The sequence below is a fragment of the Thalia democratica genome, chromosome 3, assembly GCF_965202585.1.
Source record: "Thalia democratica chromosome 3, ktThaDemo2.hap1.1, whole genome shotgun sequence".
NCBI lineage: Eukaryota > Metazoa > Chordata > Thaliacea > Salpida > Salpidae > Thalia > Thalia democratica.
In genome coordinates, this window is record NC_139167.1 from 81,002,495 (window position 1) to 81,023,272 (window position 20,778).

The 20,778-nt window shown below is 28.1% G+C and overlaps 1 protein-coding gene across 1 annotated transcript; it reads left to right on the forward strand.

Moving 5' to 3' along the window:
• The first annotated feature begins 450 nt into the window (after positions 1-450).
• LOC145832608 (protein sneaky-like) lies at positions 451-19,312 on the forward strand. The gene is made up of 14 exons (XM_082939910.1): positions 451-673; positions 1,700-1,909; positions 2,238-2,377; positions 7,171-7,360; positions 7,751-7,894; positions 8,243-8,364; positions 8,633-8,787; positions 9,263-9,362; positions 9,551-9,646; positions 9,925-10,111; positions 10,479-10,580; positions 12,943-13,199; positions 17,482-17,694; positions 19,241-19,312. Exons 1-14 carry the CDS (start codon positions 451-453, stop codon positions 19,310-19,312), a joined length of 2,211 nt encoding a protein of 736 aa, XP_082796036.1.
• Positions 19,313-20,778: the final 1,466 nt, after the last annotated feature.

Here is a 20,778-nt window from a genome sequence, read left to right on the forward strand (position 1 = left end):
TTTTACATGTTTGGTAGTAAAATATGATTTGACTCAAAAAATCTATCATATAAAAAAAATTGTTGTCATCATCAAAAATTTTTTATCAAAAAACATAGTTAAAGAAGCTTTACAGTATCTTTTCAATGTTTTTATACTATTTAACACAGTTTCTTACCTTAAACTTAACTTTAAACAAGAATAGACTCAAAAATGTGTACTTTTGAAAACTTAGAATGAATTTGGAAAACCTGGAAACAATTTTGAAAAAACAAGTGGCAACCATGTATATATTGAATTTATTTTAAACTATTTTTTGAATTTCTTTTTCAATTTTAATTAATATTTAGTTTTGAAACTTTTCAAATTTACTCAACCTTATATATGTGTACTGATAAATAAAATCAACACTTTTTCACCTTATTTTTAACATTTTCACTAACACAAACCTACTATCAGATTTACTTAAATATGCCAAAAAATGGGGAAGCAACAACTACTAACAACACAGATACTGAATATTATTCTACTGTAGTAACTGATACAAACTATTCAGATAATTCTGAGTTTGCAAAACCCACATTTAAGGAAAGATTTTACAATTTCCTATATGACTTTGAGCGGAGTCAATGGCATGAATTCTTTTACTTGAAGGTTGTAGGTGGTGCAATGCTTGGAGCAACTATTGCTTACTGTAAGTATTTTTTAAACACACACAGTATAATTTTTTTTTAACTTTTTTTTGTTTGTTTTTTATTTCAATTAATAGCGTAAGGCTATAACAGGGATCAGGTTTTTTATTTTCAGTTGTTATAAAGTTGCTTAAAAAAAGATAAGTTAATTGATAGTATTTTATAAGAATGAAAAAAATTATATTTAAGTTTTGACATACAGTCAGTTTAATTAGAAGTCTCATTACAATTGAATGACGTCAGGTTTTTTTTGTCAAGTTTCTTGGATAATTAGAAACATTTTAAGATTATCTCTTTTTTTGTGCCTTTAGCTAGAGCAGGGGTTGGCAAACTGCGGGCCGCGGGCCAAATGCGGCCCTTTAAGTCAAAATCTGCAGCCCCCGAGCTCCTTTTCTGCAAAAATTATATTTTTGTGATAAAAACTTACATTTAGGCTCTTAATTCAATAAATACTGTTTATTAATGGTCTATTATAACTAAAGTTGTTATATTTCTGGTCTCAAATAATATTTTTCTTCTGATTACTAGATTTCTTTAGCTAAACGGTCCCTCAAAGGTCTTTTTTCTAAATAGTGCGCCCTGCGAGCAAGTTTTTTCTAAGATAATTGGCCAACGAGTCACATAACACTGCCGACCCCTGAGCTAGAGATTTAAACTTTCAGAAATTATTCTTAAAACAATTAAATTAAAATAAGTTCAAGACTTGCCAGATTGTGAAAATGAGTTTATTTTAAAAAAATCCAATTTAAAAACAATACAAATCCTTTTTTACAAGTCAATATATACCCATTTGAAATTGTCAGAAAATTTAATAAAAATGTGAAAATTTAGAGAAATTTATAAAAAAAAGGGAAGAAATAAATATATTTGCAATAAAACAGTTTTTTGGCTATTTGTTTTGCTCTTCTCAGTACTGAACTAACTGAACTCTCAAACTTTGATACTCTTTTCTTTAAATTGTTTTAGATTTTGTTTCCACTGTTTAAATAACAATAAGTACAAAACATACCAACAACAACATTTCACAGTGTACATCACGTGCGTGCTGTACAAAACATTCTCAGACCACGACAGCCCGCTGTACTGGCTGACGTTCGTCACAGTGCTGTTCCTGTCCACCACCAGCTGCATGATATCCATGAGAGCCCGCTGCATAGCCCTCCTCTGCTTCCCAACTCTGTTCGGAGGCGTCGGCAGGAGAATTTACAAGGCAATGCTGCTGGCTTGGGTTCTGGCAGGTTTTTAATTATTGAATAAATTTCCAATTGTTTTTTATCAAGAGTAAGTTATGGCTACTTGTACTTTATTGTTCTCAATATTAAAAGGTTTTATATATTTTTTAGCTTATTATAAGAAATTAGTTCTTAAATACATCATATAATGTAATATTTAATGTTGTTTTTGACAACTATTTTGTTTGAGTCCTCTCTATAACCTAATCTTACTAATATAAAAACTGCTAGCTGTTGACTATCTCACAAAGATTAGTAAGTTGAGTCTTATATTTTTCTGGCAAAGTCATACAGTTACTACAATAAGAAGATTTTAGACAGTTATTCATAACAGGTCCAGTTGAAAACCTGATAGCTCACGTGAAGGAGTCCATTGCCAGCATGACTTGCATGGCTAATATGCACGCCAGCCAGCTCAAAAAATTATTCTACCTCATTTACGCTCCGATAACTGGTGGTTACATCAAGGCATCTGTTAGTTTGTTATTTGACTGATATTTAAAATTTAATGAGTTTTTAGTTAAAAGAAATTTTTCAAATTATTTTTACATTTAAAGTAACAAAATTTTTATAGAATAAAATAATTCAATCATAAAGACAAAAAATTGTATATATTTTTTTATTAAGTTTTTTTCATAAATTGAAGTAGCTTTACTTTTATTACAAAAATACAAAAGACTCAAATTTCTTAACAGTATACATTTCATGCACTCATCAGTTGTTTACTAAGCAATAAAAATAAAGTTTCAAGTCTAGCTTATAAAGTAAAAATTTAATTAATGTAAAAGCAATAATAATAAATCACAGTGTAATTAACAACACATAAGTAAAGTAACCTTTTGCTCATTTACGCACATTGTGTCCACAGAAAAAGTGCGTAAAAATACAAGAGATCGTAAAGATACAAGAGGTACCAAGTATACTTACTATAATGGCTGCTTTTTGATATTGCTTCTAGTTAAAAGCACTTGGTACATTCCCACTTTTAACAATTTGTTTACTTTATTTATTGATATGAAAACAAAAGATAAAACTATACTTCTATTAGAAATAGAGGATTTAAATTCATATAAAATAATAATAGTTTTAAAAATTTTTTACTAACTTTGAAAATAATTAGCTTTTATCATTGACTTTATTTATATGTGACTTATTTGATACTTAACATTTATATTCTGTTCTACTTAGCAAAATTCAATTTATAGTTAAGCATTTGTTTAAATTAAGAAATGGTGTGGTTTCTATATTAAAATTTGTTTCTATAGCTTCTTACAAAAATATGCATTTGGTGCTGTAATGAATTTCTTTTTTTGAACAAAAAAAAAAAAAAAAAAATTAATAAAATTGTTTATGTTAATTTGACCTTTGCTTACATGAGGATAATATTGTCTTGCATTGTATTGGATTTTTTGAATAGGAATGAAATTTCATACTTCATAAGAATTTAGAGAAATTGAAATTGAAATTTTTACTTTTTGAACATTTTAGAATTTTAAAGTGCGTAACTAAACGAGAGTGCGTAAATATGCGAGAGGTTACTGTACTTCTAATTACAATGCAACTAAAAAATAATAATTAAAGCATATGTAGCAACTTATAAAATATTTATGAAAACAAAGAAACAGTATAATCTAAGTTTTTATGTTTACACAATTTAGGTTTTCTTATTTAAATACATATAGTCCAAGTTTAAATTAATTAAAAAGGTTAAAACATTTTTTTGCACAACTGCTTGGATAATCCTAACCTTCATCTCTAACTTTGCAAATTAATATTCATTACATTTAAATCTTTATGTTTCAGTTAAAATTATTAACCCCTAAACTTCTAAAACCTACTCCTAATCTTTTTTTATTATAGTCTGATTGTATCATCATTTGTCCCAATTTTATAATTGTTGGAATAGTTTAAATTATGAATATATCCTTCAAATCAGTATTTCCTAAACTTTTTTTAAAAGGCCCCTTTGAAGATATTAAAAAAGTATGGCCTCTTCTAACAAGTTACCATTTAAAAACGCCTAATACTTATTTTTTTGCACTTCATCATCAACTCCAGAATATATAGTGTAAATTTCAAATTATGACCTCATGTCCCTCCTTTTGCTTTGTTGCTGCTTATGGCCCACTTTAGGAAACCCTGTTTTAAATTTTAAATAACTAATTGATTGCAAAACATATCCCAAAATTTTATATATTAAAAAATTAAATTTAATTAGAGTGTAAGTATTTCTAAAGTTAAAGTTAATAAAATTAATTGAAAACGTAGTAAACAAATTTATATAATATTGCTTAAGAGCTTTACTAGGAGATTTTAATTTGTTTTATAAATATTACTTTGCATTTTCAGTATACCTTTCTATTAAGGCCATAGGGGGGGTAGAAGCCATTTTTTGACCAAAAATAACATATAGACTTATATTATAGTAAATTTCATAATCTTTCAGATGCTTTTTTTAGATTTTAAAAATATAAAGTATCTTTTTTTTTATGACCGGTTATATAAAGGGTTGTCTTTATAAAGGGTATATAAAGGGTAACTTTAAAGCCGTTTTTCTCGAGTTTTTAAAAACGGGCTTTAAAATCTATCTTCTCCTTCACTTTTCAAGCAATTTTCTTCAAATTTTCAGGAAATGTTTCTTACATTATGAGAAAAAAATGTTATTTGTGAATTTTGTAAATTTTAAAAAATAAAAATTTTATGACAAAAATAAAAAATAAAAAGTGATTTTTTATAATTTTTTTTTTTTTTTCAAAAAAAGGTATTTTTACTTGAAAATTTTAAAGTCACAAATAACGTTTTTTTGTTATTGTATAAAGAATAGACTGTGAAAGTTTGAAGAAGATTGCTTAAAAAATGAAGGAGGAGATAGATTTTGAATGCATTAGTCTTTTTTTGCCGTTTTAGTTTTTCCTTCCCCATAAGGAACCTGTTATGCGGCCCGACTTTGGATGGGCATGTCTCAAAAACTAATTCGAATTTTTAAAAACGGTAAAAAGCAACTTGAAGCTTAGTAAAAACTCTATAAAATAAGATCAACTTGTAAAAAACATGGCCTACCCCCCTATGGCCTTAATACTTAGTTAAATTCTACAACTTAATGTATCAAAATCAAAATTTGATTTTGTTAAGCTCTAAAAAGTATCTGGTAACTGAGATTAAAATGTGTAAAACAAACTAATTTAAAAAAAAATCTGATGGACCCATTATGACCTTGGAGCGTACTGTATTTTGTTTTTTAGTAAAGGTATACTTGAGTTTAGAACGTTAAAGCTAAACTTTGATATTGTTCAACTGTTAACATTTTTTTTTCACAAAAATGAATATCGGGCTTAATGTAAAAGCTTTAAGTGTAAACTATGAGATGCTTTTAAACAAGAAAAATAATTAAATAACTTTCTAAATACATTAAGTTTTGTAAAAAGTTTCTTAAACAAAGTAAGAAAAATTTTATCAAAGTTTTCTTAACTAAGTATTACTAAAAATTTGTCTCCTCTTACATTTTTGTTGCAATTTACTTCAAATTTTACGGAATGTTTTATTTTGGATAGAAGTCACACTTTTGCACAATGATACTATTGCACAGCATCACTTTTGCACGGAGAAAACGCAAATCTGTTTTTTGTATAATATTTATATTATTTAGGAAAAAAGGTTTATTTAGAACTTAAAAAGCAGTTTCCCTATCAGTTTTTTAAATTTTTTTAAAGAATAGACTTTATAGTTTCTAAATCAGACTGCTCTAAAGTGTTATAGAAGATTGATTTGAAGTAAAATAGTCATTTAGTTGTTACGTTCCTCCTTAGGGGACCTATTGAGATCTCTAATTTTAGATGCTTATATCGCGAAAGCTACTTTGAGTTAAGGCCATAGGGGGGATAAACCATGTTTTTTTACAAGTTGATCTCATTTTACAGAATTTTTCCTTAGCTTCAAGATGCTTTTTATTGTTTTAAAAAATTCAAATTATTTTTTGAGATATGACCAGTCAAAGTCAAAATTTTTGTGATAAAATTTTTATTTTTATAAATTATTAAAATTCTAAAATAACGTTTTTTCCTTATATTATAATGAACGTTTCCTGAAAATTTGAAGAAGATTGCTTGAAAAATGAAGGAGGAGATAGATTTTTAGTGAATTTTAAAATTTCCAAGAAAATTGACCCCGAAAAATTTGCGGTCCATACGTTTATATTGGGAAATTTTTACAAAAAATTAAATATCTCAAAAGTTAAATGATATTTTTGAATTCTATAAAAACTGGCTTGTAGTTTATACTTAAAACTTTCATATAAAAGCCAAAGTTATTTTTTGTAAAAAAAATGTTGGACCCCCCCCCCCCCCCAATGGCCTTAAGGGCATTAGTGGTTAAAATACTTTTTAAAAATTTAGTCCTGTTGTTTACATCATAAGATAAGCTACTTGTTACTTTTTACCATTTGTAAAAACTCAAAGAAACTTTTGAGATATAAGCGATCAAAGTTAGAGTTCTTTGTGGGAGGCAGAAACTAAAGGGGCAAAAAAATTATATTTCAATAATAAAAGTTTCAAATAATAAAATAAAATTTATCTCCTCCTTCTGAGTTTTACAGAGTAATCTTTGATAAATTTTAAACATCCTGTAGAAAACAGATTTTAATTTTTTGAAAAAAAAAGATAAAACATTAACAAATAAACAAAAAAAAATTATTTTAGTTATAATTTTTTTGTTTCTGGATTTTTTTAAAATCTGCCTCCTTCAAGTTATTTGTATTATTGAAATTTACATTTTTTGTAAATTTAAATTAAATTGCTTTAAAAATGAAAGAACAGATAGATTTTTAGTAAAACTTTTAAACTTTTGAGAAAATTGGCCATGAAAATTTTTTTTCATACGGTTATATTCAATTTTTTTTACAAAGCTTGTATATCTCAAAAGTCAATTATTATTTTTTTGTTCAATAAAAAGTATCGTGTAGTATGTACGATAAGCCCTAAGATAACATAAAATATTAACTTTTGTAAAGAAAATATTTGACCCCCAAAGCTCTTAAGAATTACAGTTAGTTTACATAACAGTGTGAAAAAGGGCAAAAGAGTTATATACCCCAACTATGGCTATCACTTACTACAGAAGTAACTAGAAATTCTTTATAAGTTTTATTATATAGTAAATATTTAAAGACTAACTTGAAAACAGTTGTGGTCTAGTGAGATTGCAAATGCAATATTTTATTAATTGTTTCTCAAAAAAAGCAAAAAAAATAAAAAAAAAAAAACATCAAACAGGCGGACGTGAGTCACCAGGACAATGAGTACAACCAGTTGAAAGAGAATTTCAGAGAAATGATGCAGTTCATACTGGACGAGTCCACCACGAACGATGAGAAGATAGACGTGTACAAAGCCGACAGGGAGAAACTAGCCAGCGTCAAGGTCGGCACCCAGTTGAAAGAAAAGACCAGAATAAAGTGTGAAGGTAAATTTTTTTTTAATGTTGAACATTGTTTTCGCCTTGACTACATGATTATGCAGATGTTTCATATGAAGTCTTGAAATTGTTTCTGTCGATAATTTGGACAAAAGTTAAACTTGTTTTATTCAATCTAGTTGGATCAATTTTTTTGATATATAAACATTTTAGACTATTTTTTTTGTTTAACATTATTTGTGTTACACCGTTTCACTGCAGAGCGTAGCATAATTGAACTATAGCTCATTTTACTATATATCAGTGTTCATATTACAAACGTATGTTTATATTTATACCCATTATCGTTTTAAATTTTCATTCTTAATAAAGTATTTAAGGGCATAGTGGGGGTTTTGTATTTTTTTGGTTTTTGAAAACTTTCAATTTTTTTTTCAGAAATATTCTATAAGGCGAGGGAGTCTTGCTTCAAAATTTATGAGGACGTGAGAGACGTGTGCATAGAAAAGTTCCCTTTTTACCTGGAGTGGTTTTGCTATGGCTTCGAGCTGGGCAAGGTGAAGTGCGCGCCGATTGACTTCGGTTGGTGAAGCTCTGCTAATTAAAATAGTCTTTTTCGCTGTTTTGGTTTTCCCTTACCATATTGAACCTATTATGCGGCCCGACTTTGACTGGACATATCTTAAAAAATAATTTGAATTTTTTAAAACGATAAAAAGCATCTTGAAGCTTAGAAAAGACTCTATAAAATCAGATCAACTTGTAAAAAACATGGTTTATTTCGCGATAGTTGAGTTTTTCAGATTTTCAATTTTGTCATTTCAGTTTAGTTTTTTCACGTGATCAGGCCGGTTGAAACTGGCCACTGGTCGTCTGTTGCAATCGCGCTTGAATTAACGCGTTGCAGTGAAATTGAAATTTTATACGCAGTCAGAAGTCTTTGCACCTCGATCGACATCGATGTTGGAAATATAGACAACCAATGGTACAATATGGTCAGCATCCAGGGAAAAGTGGAAGACGAAACCGAATCGCCGGAGCGGAGTTGGGCTGTATGAACTTTTTTTAAACTTTTTTTCTTGAGTTTCAAAGTGTTTGTTCTGTCTAGTCTGTTGAGCGAAAGCTGGTTAAGTTAAATTCGTCATTGAGTAAAAATGAATATTTTTCCAAAATCTAGAAAAGTAAAACTAATATTGAATTTTGCTATTTTACTCTATTAGTGACCAACATTATTTTTCGATAATCTTTAAAGTCGTAGAAATTGTTCTAAATTTCCCAAAACAAAAACTTTGTCTCACACCAACAAACAAATTGATTCAGGTGAACGAGAATGAGGAGAAGGAGCTGCTGAGGACGGTTGAGGAGCTGAACAGGAGGATCACCATATTTTCCTCCTACATGTTCGAAATATTCCAAGTTCTGCTGTCTTGCGCGGAAAAGTTGACCGCACTTCTGCTCATCTACATCATCGTCGCGTTAGTTTTCACATTAAAAATCTGATAAAATATATTGTTGGATATATTGTTGGTTTTGATATGTAAACTGGTTTTCAAATTTCATCAAAAACTAATAGTAATGAAACATTAGAATGCCTGATGTGTTTTATAATTTATATAGTTGTTTGAAGTATGTTGATCTTATGTTTTTATTTAGTTTCGCTCTGACACATGAGCTAGTATTTAGTAAACTTTTCAAACTAAAAATATTTATGTGGAAATTTCTTAGCAAAATTATAAACAAGACAATATCAAAAATCATCAAATTTTTAATTGTTTACTTGTTTGTGTATTCACAACTAAGTAAATTTCTAATGTTATGATGTAGTTTATAAAAGTTGAAAAGGATAATCTAAAAATAATTTGTTGTGGATTAAATTTTGTACACGCGCGCTTGTTAATTTGTTAGATTTTGTAGTAAAAATCAATTGTTTTCGATCAACCATACTTTCAGAGCCTTGCAGTACTTGCAAAAATGGGAGAAAAATTTAGACTTTGACAACTACTACGTGACGCCCTATTTCGTCAGAAAAGATACCGAGAGAAGACTGGAAGTGAGTTGAATACTTTCTTCTGCTAAAATCCACTCAGTGTTTGTGTTTTAAAAATGGTTACATTGTTTTGATAGCTCTCTATGGGTGTTTATTTCATAACTACTTTAGCTACTATCAGTAGTAAAAAAAGATAATTAATACTGATTTTAATTTAATTCTAAAAGAAATAGTTAAAAATATGATTGCAGGGAAAGAGAAATTTGCTTCCTTTCAAAAGAGTTGAAAGAAGGGAATTGGCAACAACTTTCGAGTTTAAAATGACTTTTACTGAGAAAAAAGCCATGGTAATTGTTTCGAATGTTCTTTTATATGTTGCTGAAAAATTGAAACTGACTTATCATGTTCCGCAAAAATAACTAAACTTAGTTTTTAGTTGTAACTTATCTTCCAATAGTTTTGTTTATCTTTTTTATAATAATGTAATTTAAGTTTAAACTAGGTTGTCATTGAAATTAATAGTTTCCTGAAGTATTCACATATCTCAGAGTTTTTATTTTTACCCTAACAAACTAATGCCGGTGCATAAGTATTTCTTTTTCATTTATTCAAACAATTAAACAAGGACCTGATCATTTGTGAAAACCTTGATGTTATCACTTTGCAGTTGGTGAAGGTGGTATCGTACACCATAGAAGCGTTTGTGGTGTCGTTGTTGTTCGTGGCCGACATTGTAATATATCGAGTTTTTCTCGAGTTGTCCAGGCACGCCGAAGTCAAAACTGAAATAAGCGGAGAGCACAGGCTTGACGGTTGTTTTTTGTTGAAAATTTTGTGAAATTTTCACAGCCAGTATTAAAATCTTAAGAAATATCGAAATACTTTTAACCTAAAATCTTGTTTTTATTAAAAAAAAAATACTGGTTTACAATTAGTTTGTTTGTATTTGCCATTTAATAAGGAAAACTGTTTTGGTGTTTATTTTTGCCTTTTTTTCTTAAAACAAATTTTTTTTCATACTTAGTGGCAATTCAGTGTGTACATACATGCTTGTAACTTAATTTAATAATAACAAAAATTGTGAAACGGTTGTTAATACCTTCTTGTGAAGGTGGCTACCCTGTTTGGTGCATTAGTTTTAAAAACCGTTTTAGAATATATTAAAATAATTTTCCACAGTGACGGTGGAAGGAAGTGGCAGAGTTGCAAAACTGCTCAACAATTCTTTCGCGCCTTTTCAAGACAACTATTTTGTTCTCAACATCACAGAAGATAATGCAGGTTGATGTTTGTCGTTTTAGTAGAACAAGATTAAATTTTTTTTAATTTTTACTAAAGTATGAGTTTTTGATTCATGATGCTTATTTAATAGATTATCACGTGTCAAGTTTTCATAAAAAAAATCTAATTAGCCTTAGTTTAGGGTTTTGAACTTTTTACTTGAATACTTACGACTTGTATTCGATTGTAAACCCAGTTAGATTGTTTTATAATTTTTTTTTGCTTTGTCATATAGTATTACGAATTAAACATTCTAATCAAAGTTTTTAAACATTGACGTTGGTAAAGTCAGAGATTTTCAGATAGTTTTTCTTTTCTTACAAAAATATCATTAAATTATTTTTAGCCAAATCAACATTACTACTTAAGTATAATTATGGTTGACTTATCTTTTTCATCAGATGAGAACTAAATTGCATTTACGTATAGTTGTTTGTTGGCACTAAAGTTTAATATCAACCCGAACTAATATAAGTATAGTAATAAAATATTAATAGATTGTTTATATTTAAGTATAATATACTGATATATAAAACTTTTATATTTACCTTTTGTAAGTACGTTAGGGCTGTAATTTAAAATTTATCATTGATTATTTATATATATATTTATATAATTTATTGGAAAAGTACGATTTTGAAAATACTGATACATATGTTTCATAAAGCTAAACGCTTTAATCATCAGCCAGTTCAATTTTAAATAAAAAGCACTTTACTAAACATAGATGCAAAAGTTATACAAAAAAACTAAAAACAGAACGACGTAAGAATTAAATATTGTACATTACAAAAAATTAGTACAAAAATTTATCTTCCATCTTACTAATTAAACAACTAAAATTCACAAAGACAACAGTTAATTGACTATAAAATACTTCAAAATTTATTGTATTTTATGAGTAACAAAGAAATCAAGCAACGAAGAAAACTTTTTAAAGACAAAGTAAGATTACAAATTAATAATGAAAAAGATGCAGTTACAATGATAAACTTAATTTTGAAACAACAGAGCAAAAAACCAAAACGATAAAATTTAAAAAAAGCGAAATATAATTTGGTATAATCTCCCATTCTGTACTTCAGTCAAGACACATATCGGCAGAGAATTTATAAATCTAGTAAAAAAACATATCAACAAATATCAAAGATCTTTAACAAACATAATATGCAAATAATTTATTTATGTATGGCGAATATGGAGAGATTAATTAAGTAACACAATCAAAGGATTCTAAACAAAAGTTATATAATCAAAAATTAGTGTAGTTGCGCTGGTGGCTGTAAATATGATTTTAAAGTGGGTAATTGCCGTTCAGAGAACATTATTTACAAGGAAACAGTTAACTCTGACCTTGAAAAGAAGTTCTACATCGGCTTATGCTTCACTCAGTTCAGATTTCGGTATGCTAACCATAAAAAATCTTTTAAAGGTGGTGTATACGAAAATGAGACTGAGCTTTCGAAGTATGTTTGCGGCCTAAAGCGCAAAAACATTTATTTTAAATTAACTTGGGAGGTAATAAAAAGAGCGCAGCCAATAGCAGATGGTAATAACCCTGTTTGTTGGCTGTGCTTAAAAGAATCAACAGCTTTTATGTATGCGTTAAAAAAGGAAGGTTGTTTAAATAAGATGAGTGAATTCATACGTCTTGTCGACATATGAAAAAACTCCTATTTAAATGCAATAAATTTTGAAGTATTTTATGGTCACTTAACTGTGGTCTTTGTGAATTTTAGTTGTTTGATTAGTTAGATGGAAGATTAATTTTTGTACTGAATTTTTGTAATGTACAACATTAAATTAATACGTCATAGAATTCGCTTTTTGTTTTTTTGTAGAACTTTTGCATCTCTGTTTAGTAAAGTGCTTTTTATTTTTAATTGACCTAACTGAAGATTAAAGCGTTTAGCTTTATGAAACATATGTACCAGTATTTTTAAAATCGTACTTTTCCAATTTATTATTTAAAAGCCCTTTAAAAGGTGTTCAAGTTTGAATAATCGCCTTATTATATATGTATATATATACCATTATACAAACAGGTTGCCTACCATTTACACTTTTTTTTAAGGTTTTTACCCAGTATCGGTAAAGTTAATTTTATATCGAGTACTCATTTATTAAACCAATTTACATAAGGTTGCCTCAAGTAGCAGTAAAGTTAAACTATAATATATATATGTATATTGCTGTACTTTTATTGCTGTACTTACAAGTTTGCTTTTCATTGAATAAAACTTGGCTGAGGACGCGTATTAAACGCAGAAACAGCTGTCCCAAGCAAAAGTTTATTTTGTGTATTTTAGTTCTATATATTTATATATATATATATATATATATCAAGTAATTCTCATGACAGGGTGCCTGCCAGTGGCGCGGCAGATATCGAACGAGGTGATAGCGCGCGTGGCGACCGGCTACACGGTCCTGTACGCGTCCCTCTTCCTCGAGGTGTACATACTGAGGCTGCGGCACGTCATCGCCGCCTTCGTGTACCGCAAGCACGAGAAGCAGAGGATCATCTACTTGTACTCGCAGCTGGGCAGGAGACGGAAGAACGGGCTGGAGGAGAGCAAGAGGCAGATCGAGAAGCTCGCCGTTGATTACTACCTCGAAGTTTGTTATGATTAAAAGTATTATGCATATATGACATTCAGGGTTCCAACTTATCTATAGATCCCTGGAAATTTTAAAAAAGATGGTACCAAAATTAAGTTTGGTAATGCAATAAGGCTTACTTTCAGTGTACACACTTACAACTTCTGTACATCCAGTCTCAGGCTAGGTTATATAAATTAAATTTATTTCAATAATGGTTTCAGAATGTTAAGGCAGCTCGCCGTCGATTACTACCTGGAAGTTTGTTGTTTGTATTTGTTATGGTTAATAACATTAAGGGTTCCCACTCCTATATAAATCCATATTAAGGCTTACTTTCAGTGTACACACTTACGATATCTGTACACATAGTCTCAGGCTAGGTTATAAAATTAAATTTATTTTAATTATGATTTTAATTTTAGAATGTAAAGGCAGCTGGCCGTTGATTACCACCTGGAAGTTTGTTATTAAGTTTATTACCTTTTAGTGTTGATATAACAGAACAGTTTCATATCTCAAAGCAGTATTTACAGGGTTGCTACTTTACCTGGAAAATCCTTGAAAAACCTGGAGTTTGAGAAGTTTTGAAAAAAACCTGAAAAAACCTGAATTTTGAATAAAAATCACTAAAAAAACCTGGAAAACCATAAAATTTTAACAATTTTTACATGTTCAGTAGTAAAATTTTGATTTTATTTTAAAAAATCTATCATATAAATAAAAAAAATTTGGTATCATCAAATTTTTTTTTTGTAAAAAGCATATTTAAAGTAGCCTTACAGTATCTTTTTATTTTTTTTATATTATTTAACGCAATTTTTTTTACCTTAAACTTAACTTTAAACTAAAAATAGACCCAAAAATGTGTACTATTAAAAACCTGAAGAAAATTGGAAAACCTAGAAAAATTTTTGAAAATACGAGTTGCAGCCCTGTATTTATTGTGTGTTTGTTGTAAAAATAGTTTAATTTATGTATTGTTTTTAAAAAAGGCGGTTTAAAATTTTGTTCTATATTATCTACTCGATGCTCGTTAATGAATTGATATTAACATTTAAAATATAAAAACAAAGTTTTACCTGGAAGTTTGTTAAGAATATGTGTATTAGTTATGATAAATAAATAAGTATATTTATATATATATATATTTATATAGCATTCAGGGTTCCAACTTCTCTATAAATCCCTAGCAAAAGTTGAAAAATATGTGAAAATACCTAGAAGTTACAATTTTTTTTGCTTTGTGATTGATATTTTTATGATATTATAACCAATATTATATTTTTTTATATGTTTTATTTATATGTAAGAGTTATATGCACTTATTTTCAAAACGCAAAACATAAAGTGCATAAAGCAACAAAAACGTTTTAGCATATTTATTTTTGTATGATTTTATGAGTGGAAAAGTACTAAAGAAAATGAGAGAATTATCTTCTTTTGTTATATTCTCTCGATTTGTTCGGATAAAAAGTTATGAAATATATTTAAACATTTTTGCATTAAGATTGTTTAGTGACGTAACATGCTTGTTTCTCCTATAAAAATTTCAAAAAAACTGTTTTTAATAATAGTACCAAAATTTAATTTGGTAATTCGATAAGGATTACTTTCAGTATACACACTTACAATTTCTGTACATCCCGTCTCAGACTAGGTTATTTAAATTCAATCTATTTTAATAATGATCTTAATTTTCGAATGGTAAGGCAGCTTGCTGTTGATAATCACCTCGAAGTTTGTTATTAAGTTTCTTACTTTTTAGTGTTGGTATAATAAAGTAGTTATACTAATTCAATCTATTTCAGAGTTGCCAAACGGTCAGGAAAAGTCAGGGAAAACTAAAAAAAAAGACAAAAGTCAGGAATAGTCAGGAAGTTTGACAAAAAAAAAGTCAGATTAACTTACAAACTTTCTTGTTTTCCAAAACCTTCAAATAGTAAAAAATTAATTAAAAATCGTTTAAAGTCACACTAAAATTGCAAAAATTTCCTAGAAATTAACAAAATGATTTAATTTCCAATGCCTTCATCTGGTACAAATTAATAAAAGATCCTTTCTAAAACTGCAAAATTTTTCTATTACTATATTGAACAACTACTCTACTTGAACAAGCAGTTTTTTATGCTCTTTAGTATTGATGATCTGTGGCAAGGTTCTTCCATAATGAAATTGTGATATATACACACAAATGTTCTTGCATTTCTTTAGTTATAACTCTTATGCAGCCTTTTTTACATTGTACCAGAGTACCCAGCCTGTTGTTTCTTTTATGCATGAGAACATTTCGTGCTTGGTAATTAAATTGCTGTGCATCATTATGAAAGACGTGATAGTTACGAACCTCAGCTTAACCAATTATTCAAGGTTGAATTAAATGATCAAGCTTCCCTAAAACCTGTCCTTGATCTTGGTTGTGCTGCAACCAATTTGCTTGCAAATTTTAGGAAAAAAGACCTAGTTGAGGAACAAAAGGTCTTAAATTTCAACAAAGATTGTAGATTATTTGTTATAAAAGCGGTTGAAAATCTCTGGAGCAGAATGGCTATTGGAAGTACATATGTAAAAAATATGTCATGCCTAAATCCGCATAGCCTTGAAAAATTAGGAGTCACAATTGTTCTTAAGCGTTTTGCCAACATTGTGCACTCTTTAGCATAGTAAAAAATGTGCTCCAACTCTGAAGGTGATACTAGCATTGAACAATTTAGAACTTTGGTAGATTGTCTAATGAATGCATTAAAGTTTAAGAGTTTCAAGCAAAAGGAAGATTGCTCGGACCAGTTCTATTTAAAACATTAAAATTTCATGCCAAATCTTCTCTCGGAAAGTTGTTGCAACCATTATTTGTGTTGCACAATGACCAGGCTGAGGTCGAACTAGATTATGTATTAACAAAGATCTGCTTGAAAACAGTATGAAATGAGAAACTATTACATCTAGAACAAAAGTTAAAGATTATATGTATACATACAAACTAGAGCTGTATCAAGGATTTTGCTGATAGAGCTGTTTATTGCAAATATATCAATCATACACAGGTGGTTCAAGTGATTTAAGGCCATAGGAGGGGGTCCAACATTTTTTTTTTTACAAAAATTAAGATTGGCTTTTATATGAAAGCTTTAAGTACAAACTACAAGCCAGTTTTTATAGAATTCAAAAATATCATTTAACTTTTGAGATATTTAATTTTTTATAAAAATTTTCCAATATAAATGAATGGACCGCAAATTTTTCGGGGGCAATTTTCTCGGAAATTTTAAAATTCACTAAAAATCTATCTCCTCCTTCATTTTTCAAGCAATCTTCTTCAAATTTTCAGGAAACATTCCTTATAATATAAGGAAAAAACGTTACTTTAGAATTTTTATAATTTTGAAAAATTAAAATTTTATCACAAAAATTAAAAAAAAAAGTGTTTTTTTTTTCAAAAAAAATATATTTTTACAATTTTTTTTATTAAATTCCAAAGTAACGTTTTTTTTATTGTAAAAAGTTTAGACTGTGAAAGTTTAAAGAAGATTGCTTGTAAATGTAGGAGGAGATAGATTTCAAATGAAATAGTCTTTTTTCGCTGTTTTAGTTTTCCCTTCCCATAGGGAACCTATTATGCGGCCCAACTTTGACTGGTCATATATCAAAAAATAATTTGAATATTTTAAAACAATAAAAAGCATCTTGAAGCTTAGAAAAAACTCTATAAAATAAGATTAACTTGTAAAAAACATGGTTTACCCCCCCCCCCCCCTATGTCCTTAATAGAAGTTAGATGATTGAACTCATCAAAAAACTGTTGTTTTAAACTGTATAAAAATAAGATTGGAAGATTTATATAGTTTCAAGTGTTTGATTATGCATTATAGAATAAGTTCAACTAAGAGTTTATATTTAGAAAAGTCAGGAAAATTTTAGTTAAAAGTCAGGAAAAGTCAATAAATTTTTCTCAGCTTGATCTGTGGCAACCCTGCAATTTTGATAATGATTTTGTTTTAGATTATTAAGGCAGCTTGCTGTTGATTATTACCTCGAAGTTTGTTATTAAGTTTTTTACTTTCTAATGTTGATATAAAAGAATAATTTCTCATCTTAAAAGTAATATATATTGTGTTTTTGTTGTAAAAATAGTTTCAATTATGTAAATATTTTTAAAAAGGGCGTCAAGATTATTTACAAGATGCTTGTAAATGAATTAATATTAACATTTAAATATAAACACAGAGTTTCAAACTAATTAGAAAAGTTCTCTAAAACAATAAGTTATACAATTATAAATTCAAAATTAAAATCCAAACAGCAAAAGTACTCGTACGGCCTGCATTTGCGAGAGAAGTATGAAAACAACAAGTTGCTGATAAAGTTGTTCGATTTTCTCAAGATTGCCGATCACAAGTGCATAATATGCGACGAAACCAACAGCGAAGACCTCCCTCTAGTGTTCTGCCAACCCACAAAAGACAACTTCGGGTGCAATCTGCCCTATTGCGCCGTGTGCTGGACTGAATTGCAAGTTTGTTGTTTGAGTTTTTGATTTTTGTAAGTCATATAGTTACAAAAGAAATTTGTTTATTGATTTTAAATAAAAATTAAAAATTTTTCCATTAAGTTAGAACATTTACCACAGTTATACCGGCTTTTCTAACATACATTATCCTCAAAAATTTCACTTTTATTGTTGGTTATTACCACTAATCTATCTTACCAAAAAAAAAAAAAAGATCTTTCAACAGAAAAATTAACCCATGGCTGAACATTAGTCCTAAATTTGTTTCTTTTAATGATTTAAGGCTACTTAGTTAAAATAACGTTCAAGATAATTTATTAGTATTGGACTGGTTCAGGCACGTAGCTTGGTACGTTTCTGCAGAAACATTTATTTATGTGCGAAAAAACTTGCTTTTATTTTAGCTTGAAAAGACTCTGCTTCCTTAGCTTTCAGTATTTATTTGTACTTAGTGATGCACTCCTGAGAGATAATTTTTACATATATGTACTCTTTAGTATTTTAAGTGTCGTAAAAATTAAGCGAATTAAGTACATCCAAATTTTATAAATTTAGCGCGTTAAAGATTTAGCTTGTCAAAAAGCTGTATTGCAAAATTTATTTCAATGGAGGCTGTAGCTTTTACTTCAAACATCTAAATCATACAATTTTATGTAACAAAAGTTTGTATAATTTAATGTTCTTTCTATTGACTACCTTAAATGTTTGATTTTGTAAACATTTTAATTTTTTTGAGTTAAATTTTTATTATTTATACTTACTTTAAATGAAAGTTTTATGGGTTTACACAAGTGGCAACACATATGAGTCATAGGGGGTGTGGAGCAAAATAAATTGCCTTGTATACAGGTATCACTCATACTTCAACACTCCATTTTTCAAGTATTAACATAACTGCATATTTACATATTACATTCAATAACATTAGAGGTAGTTTAAATTGCTGATTATCCGCTAGGACGTTATCATGCGTCATTTCAGGTTTTAATTTTTGCAGATTCGTAACTTTTTTGAGCTAGCTACGTCCCTGGACTGTTTAATTTCTCTTATCTAAAGACTTAAAGTAATGTTAAAAATATAGTGGCTTTGTCAACTGACGTTCCAAAGAGTTGTTGTCAGTGTTTATAAAATTTGTAAAGATATTTTAAAAGCAGCTCGAGTGTGAAAATTAAATTTACTTTTTATAAAAATTAATCAAGCGTAATCAAGCTTAACATATAACCCCTTCAAAATACCATCCATGCTCATGAACCCCCAAAAAATTGTGTATTTTCGTCAAGTGGGGAATTTGTACCTCTGTATCTGTACTAATACATAAGTAATTTTATTGGGTATTGTAATACTGTCATTAGTTTTTGTTGATTAAAAAACGTTTTTAATTTAGAAAAATACGAATATAAAAAGTAATGCAATAATTGTTTTCAAATGTAAGCTAAATAAATTATCGAAATTGTTTATTTACATTTAATAATTTGTTTTACTTAACCTTTCATTTGATTGCAGGTTAAAGTACAAAATTTAGAATTTTTTTAAATAAAACTTTTAATTGCAGGGAAAGTGCTGGGCGTGTCAATACGATAAAACCGACACTGAAACGACAGGAGCTTATACTACTCAGGGGTGAAAATATAATAATTTGTAATGTTTACTTCGTGTAAATATTTTGTTTTCTTAGCTTTTTGATACATCATTGTAAAAAATACTTTTGTTTATAAATGCAGTTTTTGTTATTTTGTTATTTTTTCAGTCATAAGTTTCTACTGTGTTTTTTAGTTTTTTTTTTTTCTGTTACTTTAAACAATCATTGTTTTCACTGGTTTTTATCAAAAAATTTTTTTTTTGAGTTTATAAAAAGTAAACGCAATTTATTGGTTTATTTAATTGTATATTTTGTGTTTATAAAAAGATAAATTTAAATATGTATATTGTTTTTTTTTATTCACTAAACTAATTAGAAATGATTAGTTTAAAAAAAAAATATATGGATCTACAAAAAAAGAAGAAGATATTTTGTGTTAAAAACATTTAAAGAAAAAAATCAATAAATTTGATATTTTTTTGATACATCTTCATTAAATAGTTATTATATTCAACTTTTCTGACACCCAAACTTTATATAGGTACTTAAATGACCTGTAGAAATAACAGAGTTTTTTATTTGCTCGTTTTACAAAATTGTACTATATAGTTTAGCTGTGACAAGTTTGATTTATTATTTCTATGAATTATTTCCAATTTGTTAGACTAAAAAATTTAGAAAAATTTAATTTTATTGAAAGAGATGTTAGTGCTTCAAAATAAAAACAATTAAATGAATTTCTATTAAAAGCTAGTGAACTATGGAATAAAAACACGGCCAGAAAAACGAATGGAAACATTTTCTTAGGTCAGAACTAAATTCATAATTTATTTTGTAATTCATAATTAAAAAAAAAAATGTAGTTTTTGAATTATAAAAGCTATATATTGTTTTTGGAGCTAAAAAAAATTATTGTTAATTAAAAATTATAGAATTATAAACAAAAAAAAACAGGAGAGTAAAACATAACAAAGTATTATCGTATGTAAAAACAAAATAATTAATTCATAATATAAAAAGTCTGTAAGTTTGGAGTCATAAAAACTATGAATGTGGTCAATCATTGTTTAACGATTTGAAATTTTTACTCTTGTTTGTTTGCTGAGCTGGAGTTGTATAACTAAAATTTTAAATAAATCAAAAAAAAGTGTTTATGTTGCTTTGTAAGTTGAATTCAATAATAAATTATAGTTAAACTTTAATACTTAAAAACAAAATAGAATGTTCCTTTTCAACTTTTTTAAAACATGCATTACATTAGAAGTACAACTTAAGTTTTTAATTGATCGGGTGTGATGATGAATCTTGTTTACCCTTCTTAAATTGTTAACTTTTCTAAAATCATTTCTTCTAATTCAGCTTTATGTTTGTGTGCTTATATATCTACAAGCTCCTTACTATATTGACCTTTGTTGTTATAACTTCTTACAAATCATAATAAAGTTAATGAGCTCAACATAGAAAAACAGTAGAGGTGTTTCTTATCTCGTTTTTACGAAAAATATCTGTTA

Bases quoted from the DNA above. Each gene is read 5' to 3' on its own strand.
- LOC145832608 (XM_082939910.1), top strand. From the start codon at position 451: ATGCCAAAAAATGGGGAAGCAACAACTACTAACAACACAGATACTGAA. The intron at 7,361-7,750 runs GTAAATTTTTTT...TTTTTTTTTCAG, and splicing joins GACCAGAATAAAGTGTGAAG to AAATATTCTATAAGGCGAGG. The intron at 7,895-8,242 runs GTTGGTGAAGCT...TTTTATACGCAG, and splicing joins GTGCGCGCCGATTGACTTCG to TCAGAAGTCTTTGCACCTCG.